Source organism: Ruditapes philippinarum, unplaced genomic scaffold (assembly GCF_026571515.1).
Source record: "Ruditapes philippinarum isolate M1 unplaced genomic scaffold, ASM2657151v2 ctg432_1_1_1_1, whole genome shotgun sequence".
NCBI lineage: Eukaryota > Metazoa > Mollusca > Bivalvia > Venerida > Veneridae > Ruditapes > Ruditapes philippinarum.
The window spans coordinates 61,402-84,689 of record NW_026865099.1 but is presented as its reverse complement, the minus strand read 5'-3'; the positions used below and the strand labels follow the sequence as shown (position 1 = coordinate 84,689).

The window sequence follows — 23,288 nt, the reverse complement described above, 5'->3', positions numbered from 1 at the left end:
ATTCAAAGGTCACATTTCAAAAACTCTATTATCTCATTGGTTGATTTACCATTTGAGATTGACCAATGGTGACAGCATGTGGTCAGTATATGTTTACTTTTAGTAAAAGTCAAAGATAAAACAAAGATATCTGTAATATTTATAATAGTATGTTTAATGTTTGTTGTTGTTTTTTTTTTAATAAAAAATACATACAAAAGAATTGAAATAAGGTTATCTCTCTAAACATTTTGACTTATTATTTAAGTTATAGATATAATTATGATTGTATACTTAAAACGATCAGTGCCCTAGCTTCTACTTTTTTAATGGGGAAATAAATTTAATTTGTTCACTGTGACATTGCTATAAATTAATTCAGGAGTGACCGTAAAGCATAATATGGAATATCTCGGACATCATGTATGCCAGATCTCCAGGAGGCATTTATACGTATCTTTTATCTATAACGGTGTTTATTTTACGACTCTTAAAAATTGCCAATAAGTGATAATATTTGCTTCAGGTATTCAACGTTCTTTAATGTTCATAAGGACATTTTAATCTAGACAGTTTTGATCAATTTAAATCGCAGGTTGTTCGATTTTTGTAAGTTTACATAGCATAAGTATTCTGGACCCTGTCCAAGTGTTCGACTATTGATGGTCATTTTAATATGGGACATACATTCTTCTTATTCGGTATTTCAATATTTCAAAGCTGTTATATTGTATGGTATTGAACTTTTAATCCACCTTTAGCAAATAAAGTATAACTTGCTAATTAAGGCCACCCTTTGAAGATGGGAATCATTGGTCTTTTATAGAGAGGTCATATACTTCCTATATGGTACAGTTCTGGAAATTGTCCAAGAATATAAACTGTGCACTTTTTTTTATTTATCAATCAAGGGATTTTCCTTCAATTTAACAGGAACTTTCAACTTCTTTTTCACACCCTTAATCGGTTGTCTGTTTATGGCACAGAAACTACCCATGTGATCAGTGAAAACCTGGTTCAGTCAGCACATCCTGGCATTCGGATCATGGTCTTCACTGTTCGCTTTTCCCTCAATACATATTTTGAAATTTCCCCTTGAATAAATGACAAACAGTTTTGTTCAGATTGAAAATCGGATAAGTAAAATTATGTAAGATAAAATTTTATCATAAGGGTTAAGAATAGGCCCAAAGTTTTTTAATGTTGTACTGCTTAAGACCTGTACATTTTGCTCATTCTTCATTACAATACACTTGTCAAAATGCAATTAAAACTGTATTTAGGTACTACAAACCATCTTTATTTACTCTTTACAAAATTTACATTTAATGCAAAACCAAGTTTGAATAAGCAAAGAACTGTCTAAATGATTTTAGAACGAAGGTAAATATTAGCCCAAAACCACAAGCACTGTTAAAAATGTAAGGTTATAGAATATGAAATGGAGAGTTTTTTTTTGTTGCAAATATCAGATACTAAATTGAGCTTCCTATAAATTTTGTGACTCATAAGTGGATTAAATCTATTCTGTTGTATTGAATGAGGTGCAAAATTTGTTCAAAGATCATGTTTTGTTTGTTAAGTTTTAAAGTTGCTTTTAACATATTTTTTTAGATCATATCTGACACTGGTTGGTCCACTTAATTGGCTTTCCTGGATAATTAATATACTAGTTATAAACCAGTAATTAATTACAAATATATGTTGTCTTGAACTTGGCATAAAATTATGTTGGTTTCTCCAAGCTGCTGGAATTCCCTGGTACCAACAAACATTTACTGTTACAGGTTCATGGTGCACTACCGGTCATAATAAATTGGTCGTCCTGTTGTACTTTTTTTCAACGCTGTAACTGTAAAAGTTTGTTTGTACAGCCTTGAATGTAGGGCCAAAGTAAATACCACTAATCAGGGATCAAAAAAATATTTTCTGCAGGACGGGTAGCTTAAAATTTCTACTCGTCCTGCATGCTGTACTACTCATCCTTCATTTTACGCATGATTTTTAAGATAAATTTTACCGATGCATTAGACTTATAGGGGTGTGGATCGTCGGAAAATTGACGATATGATCTGGTCCACAATTCAGCACTTGTGATTCCCAAATCGAACCACGTATCTTTTGTTATCAAGACATTAGTTTTGAAAACATGTTTATTTTTCTTAAAACAATACTTAACATTAATTTCATTTAACATATATGCAATGCAAATATAAACTAGGTTTAAAGGTTGAAAATGAGTCGCGCCAATATAAAATTCCACAAGCAAAATTTATTTTCAATGAAAATGAGGAAAAAGCAGTTTTTAAAACATGCCATGGTGAAATGACTTATACAGGTGGTACTCACATGAAAAGGCAATTATTTAAAAAATTTTGCTGGTGGGATTTTATATCGGCGCGACTCCTTTTCAGCCAACATGAACATGTGACTTTTAACTTGCGTTTCGCAAATTTTGGATTATTAAAAATAAAACAGTCTTTGATACATGTCACGTTATTATAAATCTATACAAAGCGACTAAAAATATTTATTTATTTTCATGTAAAAACATAGTGCTCAATAAAGATAAAGTGATTCCTTTTTTGAAACTAATGACTAAATCCTAGCTCAGCATCATGGTACATGCTTGTTTGTATCTCTGTAAATTGTAATTAGGTAAATGTCGCATAATTCATATTGATTCAATTTGATTTTTTTTGGACATTTTATTGTGAGAAACAGCGAATGTATAATAAACAAATGAGATCGCAGAATGATGAATATTTGTACTCGATTTTTCATTTTGATTCGTGATTATCCCAGTACTCGGATACTCACCCCAGCCCTATAGACTTAAACATTTTGTTTCAATTGATTGATGGAAAGCGAGAGGTTTAAGTTATGTTATAAATTGTGCAGTTCATACAGCGTTTTCAGGCTCATTCCAGACACTCCCATTTCCAATTAACTATGGGTTCAGAGTTATTTATACATAACCTAAAACACAAGCTTTTTTCCAATTTTCCATCATTAAATGTCATTAATAAACTGATTATAAGAATTCTAACGGTTTAATGCATGGGCAAAGTTTACTTCAATTTTGTAGTTGTCCTGCCTCGATCTTTACTTGTAAATACGAGCAGACAAGTGGAATTTTCGAAGCCTGCTTATCCAATGAGTCCTATCAGGTTCTTATTTGTGAATCAAATAACCTGTAAAACTTGAGCAAAAAAAAATCCCAATAGAATTGGTATGAATTAAGGAATGAAAATTTTTCACTTAATAAATTGTTATCGGAATCAAATCTTGCCCATGAGATCATCACATGAACCTGGACTTAGTTTGTACAAGATTGAAAAGCTTTAAAAGTGCCATGGTTTAAGTTCTTTCAGATTTAAAAAGAGATAAAATATCTGTAAAACCTTGAATTTTTCTTTATATAAGATAACATTGATTCAACCTTTGACTGATCATAAAAAAATATAAGTTTATTAAAAATTGTTTGAAGGCAATAATGATACTTGGTTTTTATACCCCCCCCCCTCTTTACCCGCACCTATTCAATAAATTATAGATATACAATATAAATATAAAGGTAACAAGTGGCTGTGTATATATAAGTGGTATGTCAGGACTACTGTGTATGGGGTATTAAGGGGAGATAAACTGTGGCTATATTTAGACATGAGTATGTCATATATAACAATAATTGATTAAAGTTTACGAGGTCGGCGATAATTTTAATACCTATTGACGTCAATCGAATATTTAAAGTGGGCCTATTGAAATGAAGAGCTCTGCAGGAATGCAGTTGGGTGCTTTTTTCCCCTTTCGTTCCAAAGTCCTTTTTCTCGGAAGACAGTCAATTTTATGATTGATATTAGTTTATATCAAATTCATTGGGGAATTTTGTTTTTTTTATTCAATTTCCATGCAAGTGACACCATATAAATACTCTGGTATTATCTTCACATATGTTGGTTTCAAACCTCTATTGTTTTACATATGAAACAGATTCATTAAATTTTAAGGTACCTTAACTTTAATGATTTTGTAAAAAAAGGAAAATGTTATATACCAATATAATTTTTTAATCAGACTAATTTGGAAAATCCTACATTATTTCTATTTCATTTCTATTCTTTTAACAGTATTAAAATAAACTGCTTTGATCCTTAACAGCAATTTCATCATTATCAGTTTCTTTTGTTTTGATCCCATAATAGTAATTTTAATCAAAATCAATTTCTTTTAATAGCCTTTAATGGGAGACTAGTAACGACGTGGCACCACATGACAAAAATGACACCAGCCTTATTTTTAGATCTATATTTAAATCCTTCAGCCAATCAAATTCAAGCTGACAATAATACCATTATAATGGTATCAATATACTTTGACTATATCTATATTATATCAATATATCGGTTTTGAATAGAAGCCAGTAAAAATTTCTTTTCATAAAGAATATTTCGGTCAGGGTAATATTGGTATTGGATTTTGAAATGTTCTACATGTATATATGATTGAAACTTTATTAACAGTTTATTTAGGTTACTTTGAAGATAAGAACCAAGAAAATATTAAAATGTAATCTAATATAAGGTAATTTGAAGAACCTATACAACAAAGTGATATAGATAATAATAATGGTATAGTCATAAAAGATAGTAATGGTGATATTGATATGACTAGCATATTTTACAAATTTTTAAAGACTTGTCTTGTCTTTGTTTATAAGCAACCACTAAATATTAAAGACCATTATTGACCCTCCTAGATCCATGTCAATGTTATAGTAAAAAGTTACATTTTCAGAGAAATAAATATGTAATCAGGATGCTGGTTTTAATACTAAGTTATTTGTTCTGCTGTTCAATTCTGTATAAAAATAAATTTTTAGTGAATAGCTTTTATTTGAAAGGAAACTAGCCACAGTCTATATATAGCTCTATATAAAACTTCAGCATTAATTTTGTTTCAATGTTCAAATATATAAAAGAATAGATTATTCAATAGCTTTGATAGCTTTCAAAAAAATACAACTTTGTCGAGATGTGCCTTAAATAAGAAAGATAAGTTTTAAAGGATTAAGAAGATAATACAAGACTTTGCGAGATTATTAATCATGACTACCTGTAAGTGAATAACCAAAAAAAAAATCTATAAATTGATAATAGTCATCTGAATATATTACAGTCTTTGTTCAATTAATAATACTTTATTTTTGTTAATAATGGACATGATTTGTGACTTGGCTCTATATTAATGGTTACATACACATTTCTAGAAACATTAAGATATCATGAACAAAAACTTTAGGTGACTGTGGTCGAATGGTGAAGGTCGTTAACTACATACCACTTGCCTCTCATGGCTGTAGGTTCGAGGTGGGCAAGTGTCTTTGGATTCTATACATGAGAAAGCTAGCTTACAGAATGTCAGTGGTTCTACTCAGGTGCCTGTTTGTGCCTGAAAAAAGGTACAGAGGGGAACCAGAAAGTTGGAAAGTTGCCATATGACTTATACTGTATTGGTGTGACGTTATAAAAATGAACAAAACGCTGATCCAGATACTTGAAAAGTTGTGATTACACACTATTTATATATTTTCATGGTTTTCTAAAATGACAAAGTATCAGATTATCTGTGATCAATTAGAATAAGGTATTATGTAAGAATTAATAATAGTGATTTAAAATTTTATTTGCTATTTTTATCTTTGTATTGATTGATTGATTGATAATTAAAGTGCCTCAGTGGAACATATATGGAAAGTGATAAAAGGGAGACAATTCACTTTTACTTTCAGAATTTTTCCAATATTTACCTTTCTTTAGATAGTATGTTAATACAAAAAAATGTTGAAAAAGAGTCCTCATACTCTTTCCTGTATTAGACGTTTTACCTATATTGACCCTGAGATAGCACTGTCATGTGTCAATGAATTAGTAACAAAGCAATATCTTATCTCTTAAATATCACCTTGTGTGTCCTTTAAGTCAAGGTAGTGAAGGTACATCATATTTTAATTCTTTTATAACTATTTATATTTTGTTAAGTATTGTTCAGTATTTATTCACACTAACAATTGCTTATATTCAGATTTATATAATTATGATGGTGATTTTGCCACCCACTATAGCTGTAATGGTAAAGCTTACTCCTAAGGATGAATGGAAGGAAAGGAGGGTGAAATGGTTGGGTGTGAGGGTGGGGGTAATCAGGTAAAGGTGTGGGACAGGGACTCGGTTTATCTGAATAGAACCATCCTTCCTTATGGTAACTTGATTATTGATAACTCCCTTACAGGATTAGGTCTAATGTCTAACCTCATCTAAGGTGAAAAGCATCTCATAATATACAAGAACAGTAAATTATAACATATTTAAATCCTTTAAATCTAATGCTTATTGCTTGACAAGCTTTGACCACATCTATGGAAGTTCTAAATTCAAAATTTAATCCCTTCATGTTTAATGTTGAATTCTGCTGTTAGTACCGTCCATGAACAGGCTCAATCAAATGCAGCCTAGAACATTTTCACTTTTTGCCCTTTAGACGTTCTTTATGGATTAATGATTTTCTCTATTTCATTCTGTGTTCAAGTTAAAGAAAGCAAATACAGACCCTAGTGTTTGTGGGTAAGGTAAGGCCAACTCAAATTTACTCAAACTTGAAGAATACTTTAATGTCTCTTGTAAAAGCATGAAACAAGCAACAAAAAGCAAAAAATTGAACATACAAAGTATACATGCTTCTCATTTGATTGAATGCACACATATGTTTGTAAATGCAGAAAATACATGTCAAAATTTTGAAAATGAAGTGAAACATTATTTTACAAAATTAGATAAAATGATGTTTTGATAAACTCTGTGAAATAATGTTGGAGATTATAGTCAATACAAATCATAAATCATATAAAACATAAAATGAGAAAATGCAGTGGTTTGGCTGTATAGATAAAATTCTATAAAATAATGCATATTGTACATGTTTAAAGTAATAAGATATTACCTACAAAATCATAAATGATGGGAAAACCATTCATTTTTCACCATAAAACAAACAACAAGTAAGCTGTGACCAGCACATTCAGATAGTAGCCCTTGTTTCTGCTGAATTGATATGTCTGACATGTCTTTCTTTAAATTTGAAAAAGTCACATGGTAGTAACATGGATTTCAGAGTAATATTTGTAAAACTGAGCAACAAACAGTATAGCTCAGGCTTGAATATAAACTGGAAGAATAGTCATGTTCGTAACGAAAGAACCCTTGTCATACGGCATGGAAGAACAGGTCCAAACTGGAAGAATAGTCATGTTATTATATAACTAAAGAACCTTTGTCAGAATGCATGTCATCAACCTTTCAGGATTAACACAGATTCAGTGTGAAATAATAACAATATTTAATTGTTTATTCTCTGTTCCATAATGGTAACTCTTTGTTACATAGTAGTTACCTTTTTCACTGAAGCCTCCTCTCCCTTGAATAATTCTATAAATTTGTCACAGAAGTTCAAGTGATAAAGGCATCATAGGAAATGAATTATTCCTGTAGTTTTATGACCATCAGAGAGATCATAATCATATTGAAGATTCTAATACAGAATCAGATTTCATCCTTTTATCTCTAACTTTACAGCACCTCTGAACATTCGTCTTTATAAAAATTAAAGACCAGTTTTTCAGTTTAATCATTTAGGATGTCAATTTCCTAATGCAACATTTCATCAAATTCTACTCAAAGGTTTGGACCTTCTGTTTGTGTTTAAAACCTGTTTTGTAACTGGTTTTCTGACTGTGGTTGTCATGGTTTCAGCAACAGTTGACCCTCGACGAATTACTGCATTTCTTCCTCCTAGTCTTCTATTGTTTCTTAGAGCATTTGTTCCATAATTGATTCTATAGTTGGCATTCTCATCTGCTAGATTTGTGTGACTACTTCTCAAATCATCAACCATCTTTTTCAAGTTGTTAAGTGTCTTTTCCTTTTCCAAATGCTTGTTGTTGACTGTTTCAAGCATTGTACATTTCTCCCTGAGGACAGCGTTCTCGGCTTTGAGTCTTTCAATTTCTTCACTATTCTTTTCAATATTTGTTCTCTGCTGTTGCCTGACATTTTCTAGTTTATTGATAGACTTACAATAGTCATATAACTCATGAAGCATCTTTTCAGTTTTAGCTTTCTCCTTATTCAGCTCTCTTTCAAACTGTTTACCTTCCATTTGGGAGTCTTTAATAAGAGTTGGTAGCTTTTGTTTTCGGTCTGGGTCTCCGAGGATATAGTGGCATTGTGTTAGAAGACCTTCCATATGGTTCATTCTGTTGATCAGTTTGTCTATCTCCATGTCAAGCTTCGTTACAACTGTTGCCATGTCCATGGGTGTATCATTTTTAAAAGATGCATCAATTTCATCAGAGCCTTTGGATTCATTCTCACCTTCAAAATGTTTGCTAGCATGTGCACTGTTTAGAAGGTCACTGAGGTTTTCATCTCGTACTTTGTTGTAAACCTTTTGCAAGTCACCTTGAATAGGATCAGGACTTGTACATGCACTTCGGTCTTGCATCTCTTCCTCTGTTGAAATTGAACTTTTCTTGGCCCTGGAATTATCATAATTCATAACCATAATATTTAGATATGATATTAGACAAGTTACATATTTTGAAAGTTTATTTGTACTTGTTTTAAGCATGTTTTTACAATTCACCGCCAAAGGTTTCTCTTGTGTCAACAATTGTCATATTTTTAATAACAATATTTATGTTAATAATAATGTAGTCCTGGTCTGTGTCAACTAAGTGTTAATACTAGATATAGAGAAGGAAATTAGCTGTTTTTATTGCAGATTAATTTTCTATCTATGTTCTCAAAATGTTATAAAATATAAAAAAATACAAAAAACACAAACATGGTTAGGATTTTATTCATCTTAAACATTTTACCTGTGTACTTAGGTATTAATTTTGCTTACAAATAAGCTTGGGATTCTGAAATAGCATGGATTTTATAACTTTAATTTGACTCTCAGTGTCTAGACTTTAATGTAAAAGCAGAGGTAGCTTGAAAGACTGTCTTGGAAACTATGCATATATATTTAAGGAACTGCAAAATATCTGACAATGATTTGACTATGACAATAAATGACTTAAGAAATTTTACCTAATTTGACTATATATTCAAAGAATACAAAATATCTCAATGGGCAAAGAGTATTAATCAAAAAGCAACTGTGTTACAGGCAAAAATACTTAACCCATTATAACACTGCTGAATTTTGTTTTCTAAATAAGTGACAATTACCTAATTTTTCTCTCTGCTTGTAATTGTTCAGATAACCATTTTTCCATGATTTTCTTATCTTGTTGTGAGATTCTTTTGCTCTGACCAAACTGTTTGTGTATAAAGGTTCCCACTTTTGTCTTTATGTCAGGGTCAGCATTCACTTCCAGTGGTCTTGGTGTAGTTCCTAAACATAAATTAAGCAGAATGGTAAGATGACAAACTTGTATAATTAAGATTTCCATGACTTTGAATAATAAATTGCATAAAGTAAAAGAGAAAGGTTTGCTGTTATTTAAAAAAAAAGGAAATGGTAGCAAGGTAGCCAAATTAGATGGGAACATAGTTAATGTTTGAGAAAACATACATCATGTTTAAGAAAACATGACAAATGTCTAAGAGAAGATTCTGAATGCTTAAGAAAACTTATCCATCACAAATTGTAATCAACTGAAAACATTGTCAATATATAGATTTATTTTGGTAAAGAATACATAAACAATGATGGGCATTTAATACATTTATACATTTCAACCTATTCCAATGATAATAGACTGATAATAGACTTACTACAGAATTTAGAATATTTTGGTTTTTCCCAGGAAATCCAGGGGGTACACAAACTTTTGAAATTATAAGATTGTAACTATATTGAAAAATGAAAAAGAAGAAAAAGTAACTCAAGACGAAATTTAAAATATTTTCTCACTTACCATCTACTTGAGACTGATTTTCTATTTTCTGTGATGTTGTTGTAGCAGACGTACATCTCAGGTTTAGGAGGGAATTCTGACGCTGCAGCTGCAGCATTGACTCTGTTTCATTTTTAAGACTGGTTTCCAGCATCGCAGCCAACCAAGGATACTCGTCTTTTACAATGTCAACAAAGATGTCAAATGCATCGGGACCTCGTTTTGGTAACATTGATAACATTTTGTACACTTGGTCCGTTGGGGTCTTCTCAGCCTGTATTAATGAAAATTGCCACTAGAATGAATTGAATTATCTAATTAATTAAAGTTTTGCAGACCTTAATGTTATCATTGGGGATAGAGGAGAGGGTGTGATCAGTTCAACCAGAATTGAGCCTTTGCGATTTCACCTGGATACATTTCTTAAACTTATACTTTGATTTTTTTTTTTATATATTTATGTAACCCATATGGTGTTGTGCAATTTACTGAACACCTTAACATAAAAGTAGTTTGAGCTGAAGTTTTATTTGGTTACATGCAGTTTATCTAAACAGGCTCAATTTACCTTATTTGAATTCTTATCAGATAAAAAATACCACTTTTTTGTAAGTTAATGTTATTTTGCATGTCAGGTATTCTTTGCCTTTTTCATTCAAGAAAAGAAAGAGATACAGCAAGTGTGAGAAAACTCAAATCTTAATTTGAAACTCAAAGTAACAGTTAAACCTGTGTTAAACACTACCTCTGAAGAAAGACCACCCTGCAAGTTAAGACCATTCTTCAACAAATTTAACAAACGGTTAAAGACAACCCCTCAATAAAGACCACTTGGCTATAAAAGTCACTTTTGGTCCCTCCTTTGTATGACCTTGTTCACAGGTTTGACTGTATTCAGGAATTAAAATGAAATCTTAATGTGTTACATGCAGTTATATTATTCAGTTTATTTATTTAAAATTTTATTTGTCAAAACTTAGGGATATAGATCTTTTTAATGTACCATCGGCTTTTTTATGTAATAACCGGTACCACAATATATATCTTAAATAGACTTGCCCATCTTCAATCTGGATTATACTAATTCATCAATTTTAGGGAGATTATAAAATATGTACCAACTGAATAACTAACTCTGTGCAGACCATGATCAGATTGCACTGGCTGCATAGTCAGAATAAGTAACTCACTCAGTAAGCAGGTGAACTGATAATTGCGATTATGAATAAGTAGATGAGTGGTGATGATGTTATAATAATACCGGTATTTATAAAATAAAATTAAGAATAAAACATCAATAATAATAAAATAAGATTAGATAAATGATAAGAAATTTCAATTATGAAATATTGATGATTATGATGGCTGGCGATGATGATGATATCATAATAATGATAAATACAAAAACAAGAATAAGATGTACATAATAATGATGATGATGATGAAGATGGTGATGATGATGATGATGATAATGATGATGATGATGATAATGACATTTGGATTATTTTTTAAATAAACAAATAACAACAAATCAAAATGAACCCCAGTTTTGAAACAAAAAAAAAGAAGCACAACAAAACATTATATAACATAGTAAAACAGTTTTTACAAAGAGATTTTTTTTTTGAAAAACGAGATAAATAATAAATAGCGAAATAATTTTATAGAGATTTTAAAAAAGAGAGCATTACCTTTATTGTTTCAATCATCCCCCTCTCAAACACCTTTCTAGTGAAGAGTGTTGCCAGTAGATCTTCTGTCATCATAATATCATCTGACAACTGCTTATAGTGCCGCTGTAAAACCGATTTCTGTATCTCGTTCATTGTGGTTTGTTCTCAAGACTTGAAATTGTCACAAAAGATTTATAACAAAAATTTAAATTTGATGTGTTTAATAGACTGTTGTTGTAGATTCACAATGATTACTTTTAACTAGACCTTAGAGTCATTAAAATTATCACAATTTTATTTCAGTATTTGTAAATCTAAATCAAATAATTTCCAGTTATTGTGATATTGATAATACGCAACTTTTTGTCTTTTAATTGCGTCAATTTCGTCCATTCATCTTATTTCCAATTCTATGAAATCCATTTTTTTCCTAGTTCTAAATATAATCATATTTTTTTTATTGCTATTATTGTTTTTCAATGACACAATGATACAAGTAGTAATTTACAATATCACGTCTTTGATGTAGTCACTGTACGTGTGAGTGAGTCAGGAACTTAAACCCCACCATGTATATAGCAACTGCCGTTAAGAGAAACAATTAAAAAAAAACTAATCGGCTTCACTGACCAACCCACTAAAAAAGTTTATAAGATTAATAATATTTAGGTCAGTCTGATCAGTGGTCTTGTTTTTCGCGCTTATTCCGGTAATCCCTTCACAAAGTTGTAATTGTGTCGATCGTAAGTAAAGCACTTTAGAGTAAAGCATATGATAAGTAATCCTATCATAACGATATTTTGCAATAATTAGTCCTTAAATTGTTTTTTTTATTCCACTCTATGCCATGGGTGTCCATCTTCCGTCTAAATTTTTAAAGTTTGGATTATTGTAACTTGATATACCACATTTAAATTTTGAAGATAAGAATTACAGTTAGATACTGAAAAGGAAGAAGCTTTCTTGATTAATTGATTGATTGATTGATAAATTTCCTTTTATTTGTCAAAGAAGCAAAACAAATTATTGTATTATAGATATATAATGACTTGTTTTAAAAAGAAATCACGAAAAATCCTTGAGAATGATCACTTGTTACAATAAACAGTTTTGAATTAGTGTTGCCATTGCATTCAAAGTTTATGTAAATAAATACCGATAAGAGGTAGATCAAATACGGCATATGGAATTAATCGGTACATGTTTCTGAAGATCATTAATCCTTTATGTGTCAATTCAACATAATGATCTGGTGAGGCCCAGCTGGAAGCACTGATTTCATTAAAATCATAAATGTCAACTCTTTTTTATCATCGTTGGCAGCACTCAGTTTTCATTTAATTCAACATAATAAATAGGTGAGGCTCTGCTGGAAGCACTGATTTCATTATTCCTTAATGTTTCAAATCAACATAATGAATAGGTGAGGCCCTGCTGGAAGCACTGATTTCATTATACATTGTACCTTAATGTTTCAAATCAACATAATGAAAAGGTGAGGCCCTGCTGGAAGCACTGATTTCATTATTCCTTAATGTTTCAAATCAACATAATGAATAGGTGAGGCCCTGCTGGAAACAGTGATTTCATTAATCTTAAATATTTCAATTCTTCATAATTGTCAATTGAGGCCTTGCTGGCAGCATGGCTAAATCCTTAAGGATCAACATAATGATCAAATGTGTCTTGAACTTTCAAGGCCCCTGCTACCAGCTTTGCTTATCTGACAGTGTGTTAATATGTTTGCAATAAATCCTATATGTGGGCATATTAACATTATTAATAATCATGGGAAGCCTTAGAGGCATCATTATTTGCTTTTCTTCCACATGTATTTACTATTAATCCTCACAAAATTGGAAACTTCTACTGTCTGTCCATTATCAATGATCAATAGATGTTAGTTTTCGTACATACAGACCTATACCGTTTTAGCTTCATGGTGCACTACCGGTCACAATAGATACCTGTTGCGCATATTTTCGGAACTGTAATTTGTATCCCTGGATAAGCTGGGAAAAACCCAAAATATTCTTTATTCTGGAGTAAGTCTATTGAGGCCTTGAAACCAGGATAGCTTTTTTCAGCTTTAGTGCAATCAAACCTTTATTCCCACTGAATCTATGTATTCTTATCATATTGTAGAATAATCATATATCTGTATATTAGAAAATGAAGTACCAGACCTGCTTGAAATTTATGACATGTCAAAACATAGGGTAACCTTGGTAGCACCTCTGACAGTTATAATTTTATTCTTCTGTTATTTTTCCCCCCTATTTTGGCATAAAATAGATGTGGAATAAAAGTTTTCACTTAGTCTGTAATTGATACAACTGATGAAAATTCTTATGTGAAGTGTTAAAAAAAAAAATTATCAAATAATAATACAAATTTTAAGAGTAATAATTTCTATCATATGTTGCGGTAAGGATTGGTATATCCATCCCTCGGGAAACTTCCCATGAGTAAATTGGTCCCCTCAGGAAGGATATTCAGATCTTGAGGGACCCCGCCCATTGGGCGGTTTCCCGAGGGACAGATATTCCCATTCGAACTGCAAACATATGTCAGATATTTTTTCTTGCATATAATTTCATATTTAAAATGGTTTACCTCAATAAGCTTTTATGTATATTGTTAACAAATATACCATGTAAAAGAAAAGTGTTTTGTTCCCAATTTCCTTTTGTAAATCTTCAAAATTGTTGGTCACTATGCTAGCTGAAGGTTTTCCCAATTTATATACTGATATGAATAGTACTGTGTTTTTCCAAATTTGAAAAAAATGTTTGCTGAAGTTTGCTACTTCCAAGGCCTCTCTGGCTTTGTATGTGGTAAGACAAAATGGAATATCCAATGATAGGTTATAATTTATCAGGTGGCCTCGACAGCATTTGAAATACTGTACCAAAGATTTACAAAAGATTAACATAACATTGATTATTTAAAGTTGTATATGATAGCTTCTAGGGTCTAGTTAATGTGATGAAAAGATTAAGATATAAGATCATTATATAATTTTATGACATCAAGTGGCATGATTACTGTCTTTTTTTAAAAAAATAAATGTGTTTCTTTTGTTTTATGAAATTAAGAATGGACTGAAAAGGAAAAAAAGTTATAATACAAGTTAAATGTAATCACCAATTCTTGAAATTCTTATTTTGTAATGGAATTCTATTTGTTTTCTTCCACTAGTTTTTCAACTACTGTTTTAGAAAGTTTGGTTTAGATGTTGTAGGTTTGAATCTAATGGGTGAGGCAAAATTTGTCTGTGACAGTTGAGTCTCTCTCTCACCACTGATTCAAAAATCATGTTGGATTAATAGTTGTTATGGAGAAATTGTTATTTCCGGTTGGATAGCCAGTGAAGCAAGTGAAGGTGAACTTAATGTTGAGAGAAGACCAAAAATTATGTTCAAGTCAGCGTAAAACCAAACCTACATTGTTTTTACCCCTCCCTCATAGTTCTTGGGTGTGGCTGTGTCCTTAAGTTCAAATCACTTTCCCCTCAATGTTGTGGGCTCGAATCCCCTAATGACTTTGGTTTCTTTCTTATAAGGAAGCTATCAAGCTAGCTCATGTAAGGGGAGTGGTGTTACTGACATGTGTTAGCTTGTGTCTGAAATAATGCACAAAGCAGTACGGAAGGTATTCCAGCTCCAGTAAAGTTATAGTCACCTTAAGAGAGTTGTTGTCACTTAAAATCCAGTAAAACAAACAAAATGATGAATGAATAGTGGAGCTAATCATACCTACCCAGGTGTCAACTAGTCATATCATTAATTTTAGGTTTTGCATCACCTTCCTTCCCACATTTTTGTCCGTAGCATATCTGAAGAAGTTTTTGAGGTATCAACTTGAAACTTCATAGGTGGATAGATCATATTGAGGAGGAGTGCATTGCACAAGAATGATAACTCTACCCTGCATAATTTTTCAGTTATTGCCCTTTGTTATTTTTCAAACTAAATTTTTGTCCAGAGCATAACTCAAAAGCCTTTGAGATATCAACATGAAACTTCATAGGTGGATAGATCTCATTGAGGAGGAGTGCAGCACACAAGAATGATAACCTACCCTGCATAATTTTAAGTTATTGCCCTTTGTTATTTTTAGCCATCAGTATTCACATAGGTTTCAAATTTGTAATCACTTCAGCCATCAGTTTTCACTACCAAAAGATCTCTAAAAATTGAATTATTCTACTCTACTTCATATACATTCTTCCAATGAGCAACCACATTCAGCTGGGGATGGCCATGTTAACATGGCTCTTGTTATTATTTTTAAGGCATAATGTTTTGTGCTTTTGAATTTCTAGTATAGTATTATTTGTATGTTTTTTTTTAATTTTTATACTTTAAAAACCAACATTTTTGTTGTTTTCAGTCAGTATATATGCTACAAATTCGCCTGAAAAAAAAGGGAAAGATTGCACTTACATGTAGGTCGTGGATATGGAAAATATGTGTCAGGTAGCAGTCTGAGTTGCATAATCAGTCAGTCAAACTCATCTGAAAAATATGAGCATTTATTTTTCTCTATTATGCATAAAATGGTCTCATTGGCCTACCATGCATCAAAATAGTATCGTCACAAAAATTGACTTGCATACATATTTAGTATCATTCAGCAAATTACTGCAACATGTCTATATCTGTGAGTCCCTGCTTCTGTAACTGTAATTTCTAACATATCTATATCTGTGAGCCCCTGCTACTGTAAAGTTATGTAATTTCTAACATGTCTATACCTGTGAGTCCCTGCTATGGTAACTGTAATTTCAAAAATGTCAAAATTTATATGTCAAGTTTTGGTTGATATAACATTTTAGGACATGAATGGTGACATGTCTAGGGATCATAATCTTAGTGCCTGAAAGAGTAGATGGACCCTCATTAAGCCTAGAATACATACACACATACAATGAGATAAATAATTACCACTCTTTGCTTCAAAATGGCATGACTGGTGACATGTCTAGGTCTGTACTCCACAAGGGAAAGCTGTCGCATATATTATTGTCACTAAGTATTCATGTGACAAGAGCATAGCTCTTTGGCATGTCTCAATAAAGATCTTAAAAATATTGATAATTGAAATAAAACATGTTTTGGACAAATGTTGTAAATGTGTATCCTCTTAGTTTAAACATATTTTTTTGATAGCTTTAAATTTTTATGCCCCCGCCATGTAATGGCCGGGGCATATAGTGTTACCCTGTTCCGTCCTTCCGTCATTCCGTCCTTCCGTCATTCCGTCCTTCCGTCATTCCGTCCTTCCGTCATTCCGTCATTCTGTCATTCCGTCATCATCAGTTTCCGTTCATTATCTTAGTAACGGTTGCACACATTCAACTCAAATTTGACATATGGATATGTCGTGAGAAAATACAGGTCAAGTTCGAATTTGGTCATGGTTTGATGATTTTTGGCAGAGTTATGCCCCTTTTACTTTAAAATAATATGAAATTTTCAGTTTCCGTTCATTATCTCCCCAATGGTACAACACATTCAACTCAAACTTGACATATGGATATGTCATGAGAAAATACAGGTCAAGTTCGAATTTGGTCATGGTTCGATGATTTTTGGCAGAGTTATGCCCCTTTTACTTTGAAAATAATATGAAATTTTCAGTTTCCGTTCATTATCTCCACAACAGTACAACACATTCAACTCAAATTTGACATATGGATATGTCGTGACAAAATACAGGTCAAGTTCGAATTTGGTCATGGTTCAATGATTTTTGGCAGAGTTATGCCCCTTTCACTTTGGAAATAATATGAAATTTTCAGTTTCCGGTCATTATCTCCCCAATGGTACAACACTTTTTAACTCAAACTTGACATATGGATACGTCACAGGAATGCGCAGGTCAAGTTCAAAGTTTGGTTATGGTTCAATGATTTTTGGCAGAGTTATGCCCCTTTCACTTTGAAAATAATATGAAATTTTCAGTTTCTGTTTATTATCTCCCCAATGGTACAACACATTCAACTCAAATTTGACATATGGATATATTTTTGGAATGCCCAGGCCAAGTTGGAATTTGGTCATGGTTCAATGATTTTTTGGCAGAGTAATGCCCCTTTCACTTTGAAAATAATATGAAATTTACAGTTTTCTGTTCATTATCTACCCAACAGTGTTTACATATTCAACTCAAATAATGGATATGTCAAAGGAATGGGCAGGTCAAGTTTGAATTTGGTCATGGTTCGATGACTTTTTGGCAGAGTTATGTCCTTTCACTTTGAGAATAATATAGATACATCTTAGGAATAAGCAGTTTAAGTTTGAATTTGGTTGTGGTTCAATGATTTGGACAAACTTATCTTTCTTGAATGTTGTAAAAATTTTGAACTTTCAGTTTCAGGCACTGAAATGTATGTAGCCATTATTTTGGCTACAAATATGAAATATGCTATTTTCAAAAAAGGTTTAGACTGAATAATTTCAAGTGCCTTGAACAGTGTATGAAAATGGTTTGTGTTAACATTGAAAAGTTTTAAGGGCTTTGAACTTAAAATGAAAAAAATTATTTGTGCAAACAAATTTGGAACTAAATATTATAACATCTGAAATTTTGGCTGCATGCGGGGGCATCCGTGGCATGATGACACATTTCTAGTATTTACTTGAAACAAAATTGCATTCAGTTGTATAATGCCACACCTATGGGGTGCTCTTGTTTTTCTCGGGTCAAATAGACAATATTAATTGCAAGAAACAAAATAAGATTTAATTGGCTATATCTGTTTAATGAATGAAACAACAAAGTACAATTGAGCCGTTTCACGACAAAACCAACATAGTGCGTTTGCGACCATCCACACAGTCTGATCAGGATCCATGCTGTTCGCTATCAGTTTCTCTACTTGTTATAGAGTTGGTAAGTGAACAGCATGGATCCTGATCAGACTGCGCGAATGCTGGTCGCAAACGCACTATGTTGGTTTTGTCGTGACACGGCTCATTTCATCAAAGAATATCATATTAATAAAATTTATAAAAAACAAAGAACATTAACCAACAAGCAAAATTCAGATACTGAAAATAGTTCAACAATGTATATTGAGTCAAAAAGAAATTTTATAAAACAATAAGCAAATGATATCAAGAATTTTCTAGTCTCAAAACTGTATACATGTAAGTAATTAATAGGGGAGTTGTGGCCTAGTAGTTAAAGTGTTTGCCACTCAACCCAGGGATCATGGGTTCAAGCTATAGGTCATGACCATGTTTCTTCATATGACACCAGTTCTGGTTAGATCCAGGAAGCGAACTCGAAAATGATTAACATAAGTTACAAGAACTTGTTTCGCTATCAAGCTTAAATAAATATTTATAAACAAAGAATAAATAAAAAAATAAAAATAAAAAAAGTATTACAAGAAATTTAAAGAATGGTTTGCACAGGTCCTTGAAAGTCCTTGAATATTGCTTGTAAAAAATCCCTTGGAAAAGTCCTTGAATTTTCAAAAAAAGCTGGAAAAGTCCTTGGATTTTGAAAAAAATGGAGGGTGTAATAACAATGACATCAAAAAAAGTGAAAAAAAAAAAACAATAAGAAAATGTACGTGCATCCCACCCACTCTGATTGTGAACACAAGTTAAACGCGATTTTGGTATGGATAAATACGGGTTTAAGGTATGAATTACAATTCTCACAACATGAATAATTTCTAGTGTGATCATGCACAACAAAGCAAGGTCAAGATGAGTGGTCCTGAAAATAAGTGTGTTTTGCTACTACTAAATGACTTCCAGAGGATAAATATTCACTGTGGCTTAAGGAGTTTAAGTCTGACAAGCATAAGTGTTTATGTACGTTCTGCGATAAACTTATAGACATAGAAACAATGAGAAAAAGTGCTCTAAAGTGACTTGTAACTGTTTTGTTTGTATGTAGGCAGATAAATCTATTATTGACATTTAAAGTGACTGGAACTTTTTCTATGTAAATCATAAAGGTAGTTTTTCAGAAATAAAACTGATTTATAACTTTTGTTCCATCATGAAGAGCCTGAATGGTCATAAAGATTTAAGCCACAAGCGACTAAAATAGTCCTTAAATATTGATAAAAGGTTCTTAAAAATCCTTGAATTTGTTTGCTTAAGTCCTGTATGAACCATGAAATAGATCATCATGACCCTCTAGTTTCAGAAATGTATAATAATGATTTAAGCCTCTGTTGATTGTAAAATCACTGTTTGATATTTATGTCTACAAACTATATTTTTTTCATAACTTTTAGAACCTTGCTGTGACCATCTTTTTGCCTGGAAAATGTTTTATTTGTGGTATATGACTGTGAAGAAACTGAATAAGATCTTTGAGCCCTTGTTCTTCCAAGTTGTCTGGTAGAATCAACTTTTAAGGGATTCTGACTAGGCTTTTGTGCTGAGAGTTCCTCCACTTTCTTTTCCAGATCCTCAATTTTCTTGTTTTTTTCTTCTATCTGTTCCAGACATGTCTTGTTTTTTTCTTCTATCTGTTCCATACATGTCTTATCCTTAGCATCTAATAATGTTTCGCAATTTTCTTTAATTTTTTTTAGTGCTTTATCATGTTCATTTTGGACTTTTTTAAGTTCGTTAGATTTTTTATACACATCATCTATATACTTCTCATTCTCTTTCTCTAATTTTTCACAAATCTTCTCTAGTTTTTTTACCTCTTTATGAAGATTTTCTTTGTCTTGTAGCAAGCTTTTCATAGTTTGATTCAGTGGTTGTCTTGAAGTTTCGTTGGGAAGTATTTCATAGCACATATTAAGCATTTTTGAATCATCAGAATTTCTCAACATTTCTGCCAATTTGTCAATTTCACAGTTCATATGCTCCCATGTAACTTCTTTGCTTTCTACAGTTTCTGTATTTTGGGATGTTATGCCAATAACTTTTGTATACAATTGCTTCATGGCCTCCATTTGAACCTGTTTATTCCATGGTAGAGCAGTGTTTGTATGATTTACATCATCATTATCCAAAGATTCAATATTTGTGGATTCTGCAGGATGACTTTTAGTTTTTGATAAGTCACCCTCATTTATGGCCTTGTCGTCTGCATTAGCAAATAGTCCTTCTTCAGTTTGAGTTGCATTATGCCTCCTATTTTTTATAATTTCTCTTATAGGTTCAATTATTTGAATAGGACTTGCACCTCTATTCATCAACTTTTTGTTTGTATCTGTGTGAGTTCCATTGAAAGCAGCAGCAGTGGTGAGGTAAGTGTTAGTCATCTCTTGTGTCTGCTCATGCTCACTCAAGTTCTCATGACTGTTTGAAGGGAGTTGTTTGATTTGGTTTCCAGGTGAGACTGAAACATAATTTTTGACAATTACCTTATACTTGTTTTAAAATCTTAAGTGATATGTAATGCCGAAGATTTTTTTTTTACAACTTCTTTTTGGATAATTCTTTGTGGGTACTTAATAAAAAAGGAAGTAGGTAAAGGTATTAACATATCAAGTTAATATTGTCTAAGAATTGAGACAAGACATTTTGATATTTTCAATTTAAATATTTATTGTCTCTATACCCAAGTTAAAAAGTCTTGATTGTTTCTTCAAATTTATTGTACTGAGTGAATCAATGTATGAAGATTAATACTGACTAATCCATCATTCTGTCCAATTTACCTTTTTCAAGCTCATTTTCTAGCTCATCTGCAAGCCAGTTATAATCCTTTTTGACAAGATTTAAAAACTTATCAAAAGCCTGTGGTCCTCTTTTTGGTAGAAAGTCCAACAGTTTGTTTACTTGATCACAAGTTGTAGATTGTGCCTATAATAGAATGTAGAACAGATGAAATTTGACATCATTTTTTTTATAATTTTTTGGTGCAAAGTAAGTTTTTTTCTTGTTTGGCGTAGATATGTGAGTCTTTGACTGCTACTTGTTTTGTCATTGTCTGTCCAATATGAATGCATTAAACTTTTGCCTGGTCACATTCTATGTAATTAACCAGAATTTTACATAGTAAATGACTTCATTTTTAATGCAATTTAGATGACAAATAAAATATCAAAATAACTGTTATGCCCATTATTAACAGTTTACAAATTTTGATAACCAGTCTATTTTCTTTTTGCAGCTTTATGAAAAAATATTTGAAATCTTTCATCTAAAATAGTTTTACAAAGCTACATTGTTGCCATATTTAAACATTTTCTTTACAGAATATGAAAAATCTAAATACCTTTATTTGTTCAATCTGATCTTCTTTAAAGATTTTTGCTCGTATCAGTTCAGCATAAAGCTTTGTTCCCAAATCAAGATCTTTAACAATTTCAAGACGCACTCTTCTAAGAGCTGATCTGTGTCTTTCTTCCATATCTTATTTAACTTTAATGCACCTTTTAACATTTCTGTTAACAGTTTTGTGCAGTACTGACAATTTAAAGATTTTCCCTCCAATGAATGATCATTTATTCAAATTCTTAAACAATGATTATTGGAGCTCTAAAAATAAATATTACGTCAGGTCCCTTTTGCTGTGCAGCTCACCTGAGCTGGCTCGCAGAGCTTTTAGGATTGTTGAATGTCAATAGTCTGTTGTCCATCCACATTTAGTTCATTAACTCTCTAGTGGTCACATTTTAGCCTCAATTGTCATCAAACTTGGTCATGTTGTTTGTCTAAGTAATTGCTTGGATGTGTTTAAGCATGGGTCACCGCTGATGAAAAACTAGGTCACAGGAGCTAAATAATGAAAAATCTTGTTAACAACACTCTAGTGGCTACTGTTTTGATCCAAATATCCTGGAAATTGTTCCAAAAGGTTGTTTTGATGATTTCTAGGTAAAGTTCAATAATAGGACATCTGGGGTCAAAAAGTAGGTCACGAAACCCAAATATGAATAAACATTGTTAATACTCTTGGGGCTACTGTTCCAGTCCAAATATCCTAGAAATAGGATTGAAAGGTTGTTATGATGATCTTCACGTCAAGTTCTAATATGTGTCACTTGGGGTCAAAAACTAGGTCACACAATCCAAATATGGAACAAACCTTGTAAACACTCTAGAGGCTGCTGTTTTGATCTAAATATCCTGGAAATTGGTCAGAAAGGTTGTTTTAATGATTTCTTAGTCAGGTTTGAATATGGGTCAAAAAATAGGTCACATCCCAAATACAAAACACTCTAGGGGCTATTGTTTAAGTCCAATTTTCCTGGAAATCTGTCAGAAATGTTGTTATAATCAAGCTCGAATATAGGTCAAAAATTTGAATATAATGTCAAAAACTAGGTCGCACAGCCCAAATTTTGAAAAATCTCAAACAAACTGTAGGGGATACTGTCCCAGTCCAAATATCCTGGAAATTGGGATTGAACCTTCAAAATCAGGTGAGCTATATAAAGGCCATCATGGCCCTCTTGGTTTTTTAGATAAGATTGACAAATTTTTTTATTATTATTTGGAAATTCTCAAGTGCTTCTTTGTTCCTGATCATAGGACAAGATATTACAGCAAGTTTTTTTCCTTATATAAGTGGTACCGAAAAACAGGCCAATTCACAATCAGGAACAGTTTCACAATTTTTAGAATGGGTACAACAGACCAAATCACAAATCGGCAAAACATCACAATCTTTATAAATTAAGCTTACAATTTTGTCTTTTCCTTATTTTTCTAATATGAGTATAAGTG

General features: G+C 31.8%; 2 protein-coding genes across 2 annotated transcripts; both read right to left on the bottom strand.

Annotated features, from left to right (window-relative positions):
• Positions 1-6,613: 6,613 nt before the first annotated feature.
• LOC132727803 (uncharacterized) lies at positions 6,614-12,814 on the bottom strand. The gene is made up of 4 exons (XM_060713392.1): positions 11,638-12,814; positions 9,968-10,220; positions 9,276-9,441; positions 6,614-8,575 (listed from the first exon to the last, which is right to left on the bottom strand). Exons 1-4 carry the CDS (start codon positions 11,770-11,772, stop codon positions 7,702-7,704), a joined length of 1,428 nt encoding a protein of 475 aa, XP_060569375.1. The 5' UTR covers positions 11,773-12,814; the 3' UTR covers positions 6,614-7,701.
• A 5,696-nt stretch (positions 12,815-18,510) lies between these two features.
• LOC132727816 (uncharacterized) lies at positions 18,511-22,055 on the bottom strand. Its single transcript, XM_060713407.1, has 3 exons — positions 21,835-22,055; positions 21,275-21,419; positions 18,511-20,952 (listed from the first exon to the last, which is right to left on the bottom strand). The coding sequence occupies exons 1-3, from the start codon at positions 21,967-21,969 to the stop codon at positions 19,865-19,867; spliced, it is 1,368 nt and encodes a 455-aa protein (XP_060569390.1). The 5' UTR covers positions 21,970-22,055; the 3' UTR covers positions 18,511-19,864.
• Between the last annotated feature and the right edge of the window lie 1,233 nt (positions 22,056-23,288).

Excerpts from the sequence above, each read along its gene's own strand:
- LOC132727816 (XM_060713407.1), bottom strand. The coding sequence starts at position 21,969 with ATGGAAGAAAGACACAGATCAGCTCTTAGAAGAGTGCGTCTTGAAATT. Across the intron at positions 21,420-21,834 it reads ATCAGATTGAACAAATAAAG|GCACAATCTACAACTTGTGA; the intron begins GTATTTAGATTT and ends ATTCTATTATAG. Across the intron at positions 20,953-21,274 it reads AGAAAATGAGCTTGAAAAAG|TCTCACCTGGAAACCAAATC; the intron begins GTAAATTGGACA and ends ATTATGTTTCAG.
- LOC132727803 (XM_060713392.1), bottom strand. The coding sequence starts at position 11,772 with ATGAACGAGATACAGAAATCGGTTTTACAGCGGCACTATAAGCAGTTG. Across the intron at positions 10,221-11,637 it reads GGATGATTGAAACAATAAAG|GCTGAGAAGACCCCAACGGA; the intron begins GTAATGCTCTCT and ends TCATTAATACAG. Across the intron at positions 8,576-9,275 it reads CAAGCAGAGAGAAAAATTAG|GGCCAAGAAAAGTTCAATTT; the intron begins GTAATTGTCACT and ends TGATAATTCCAG.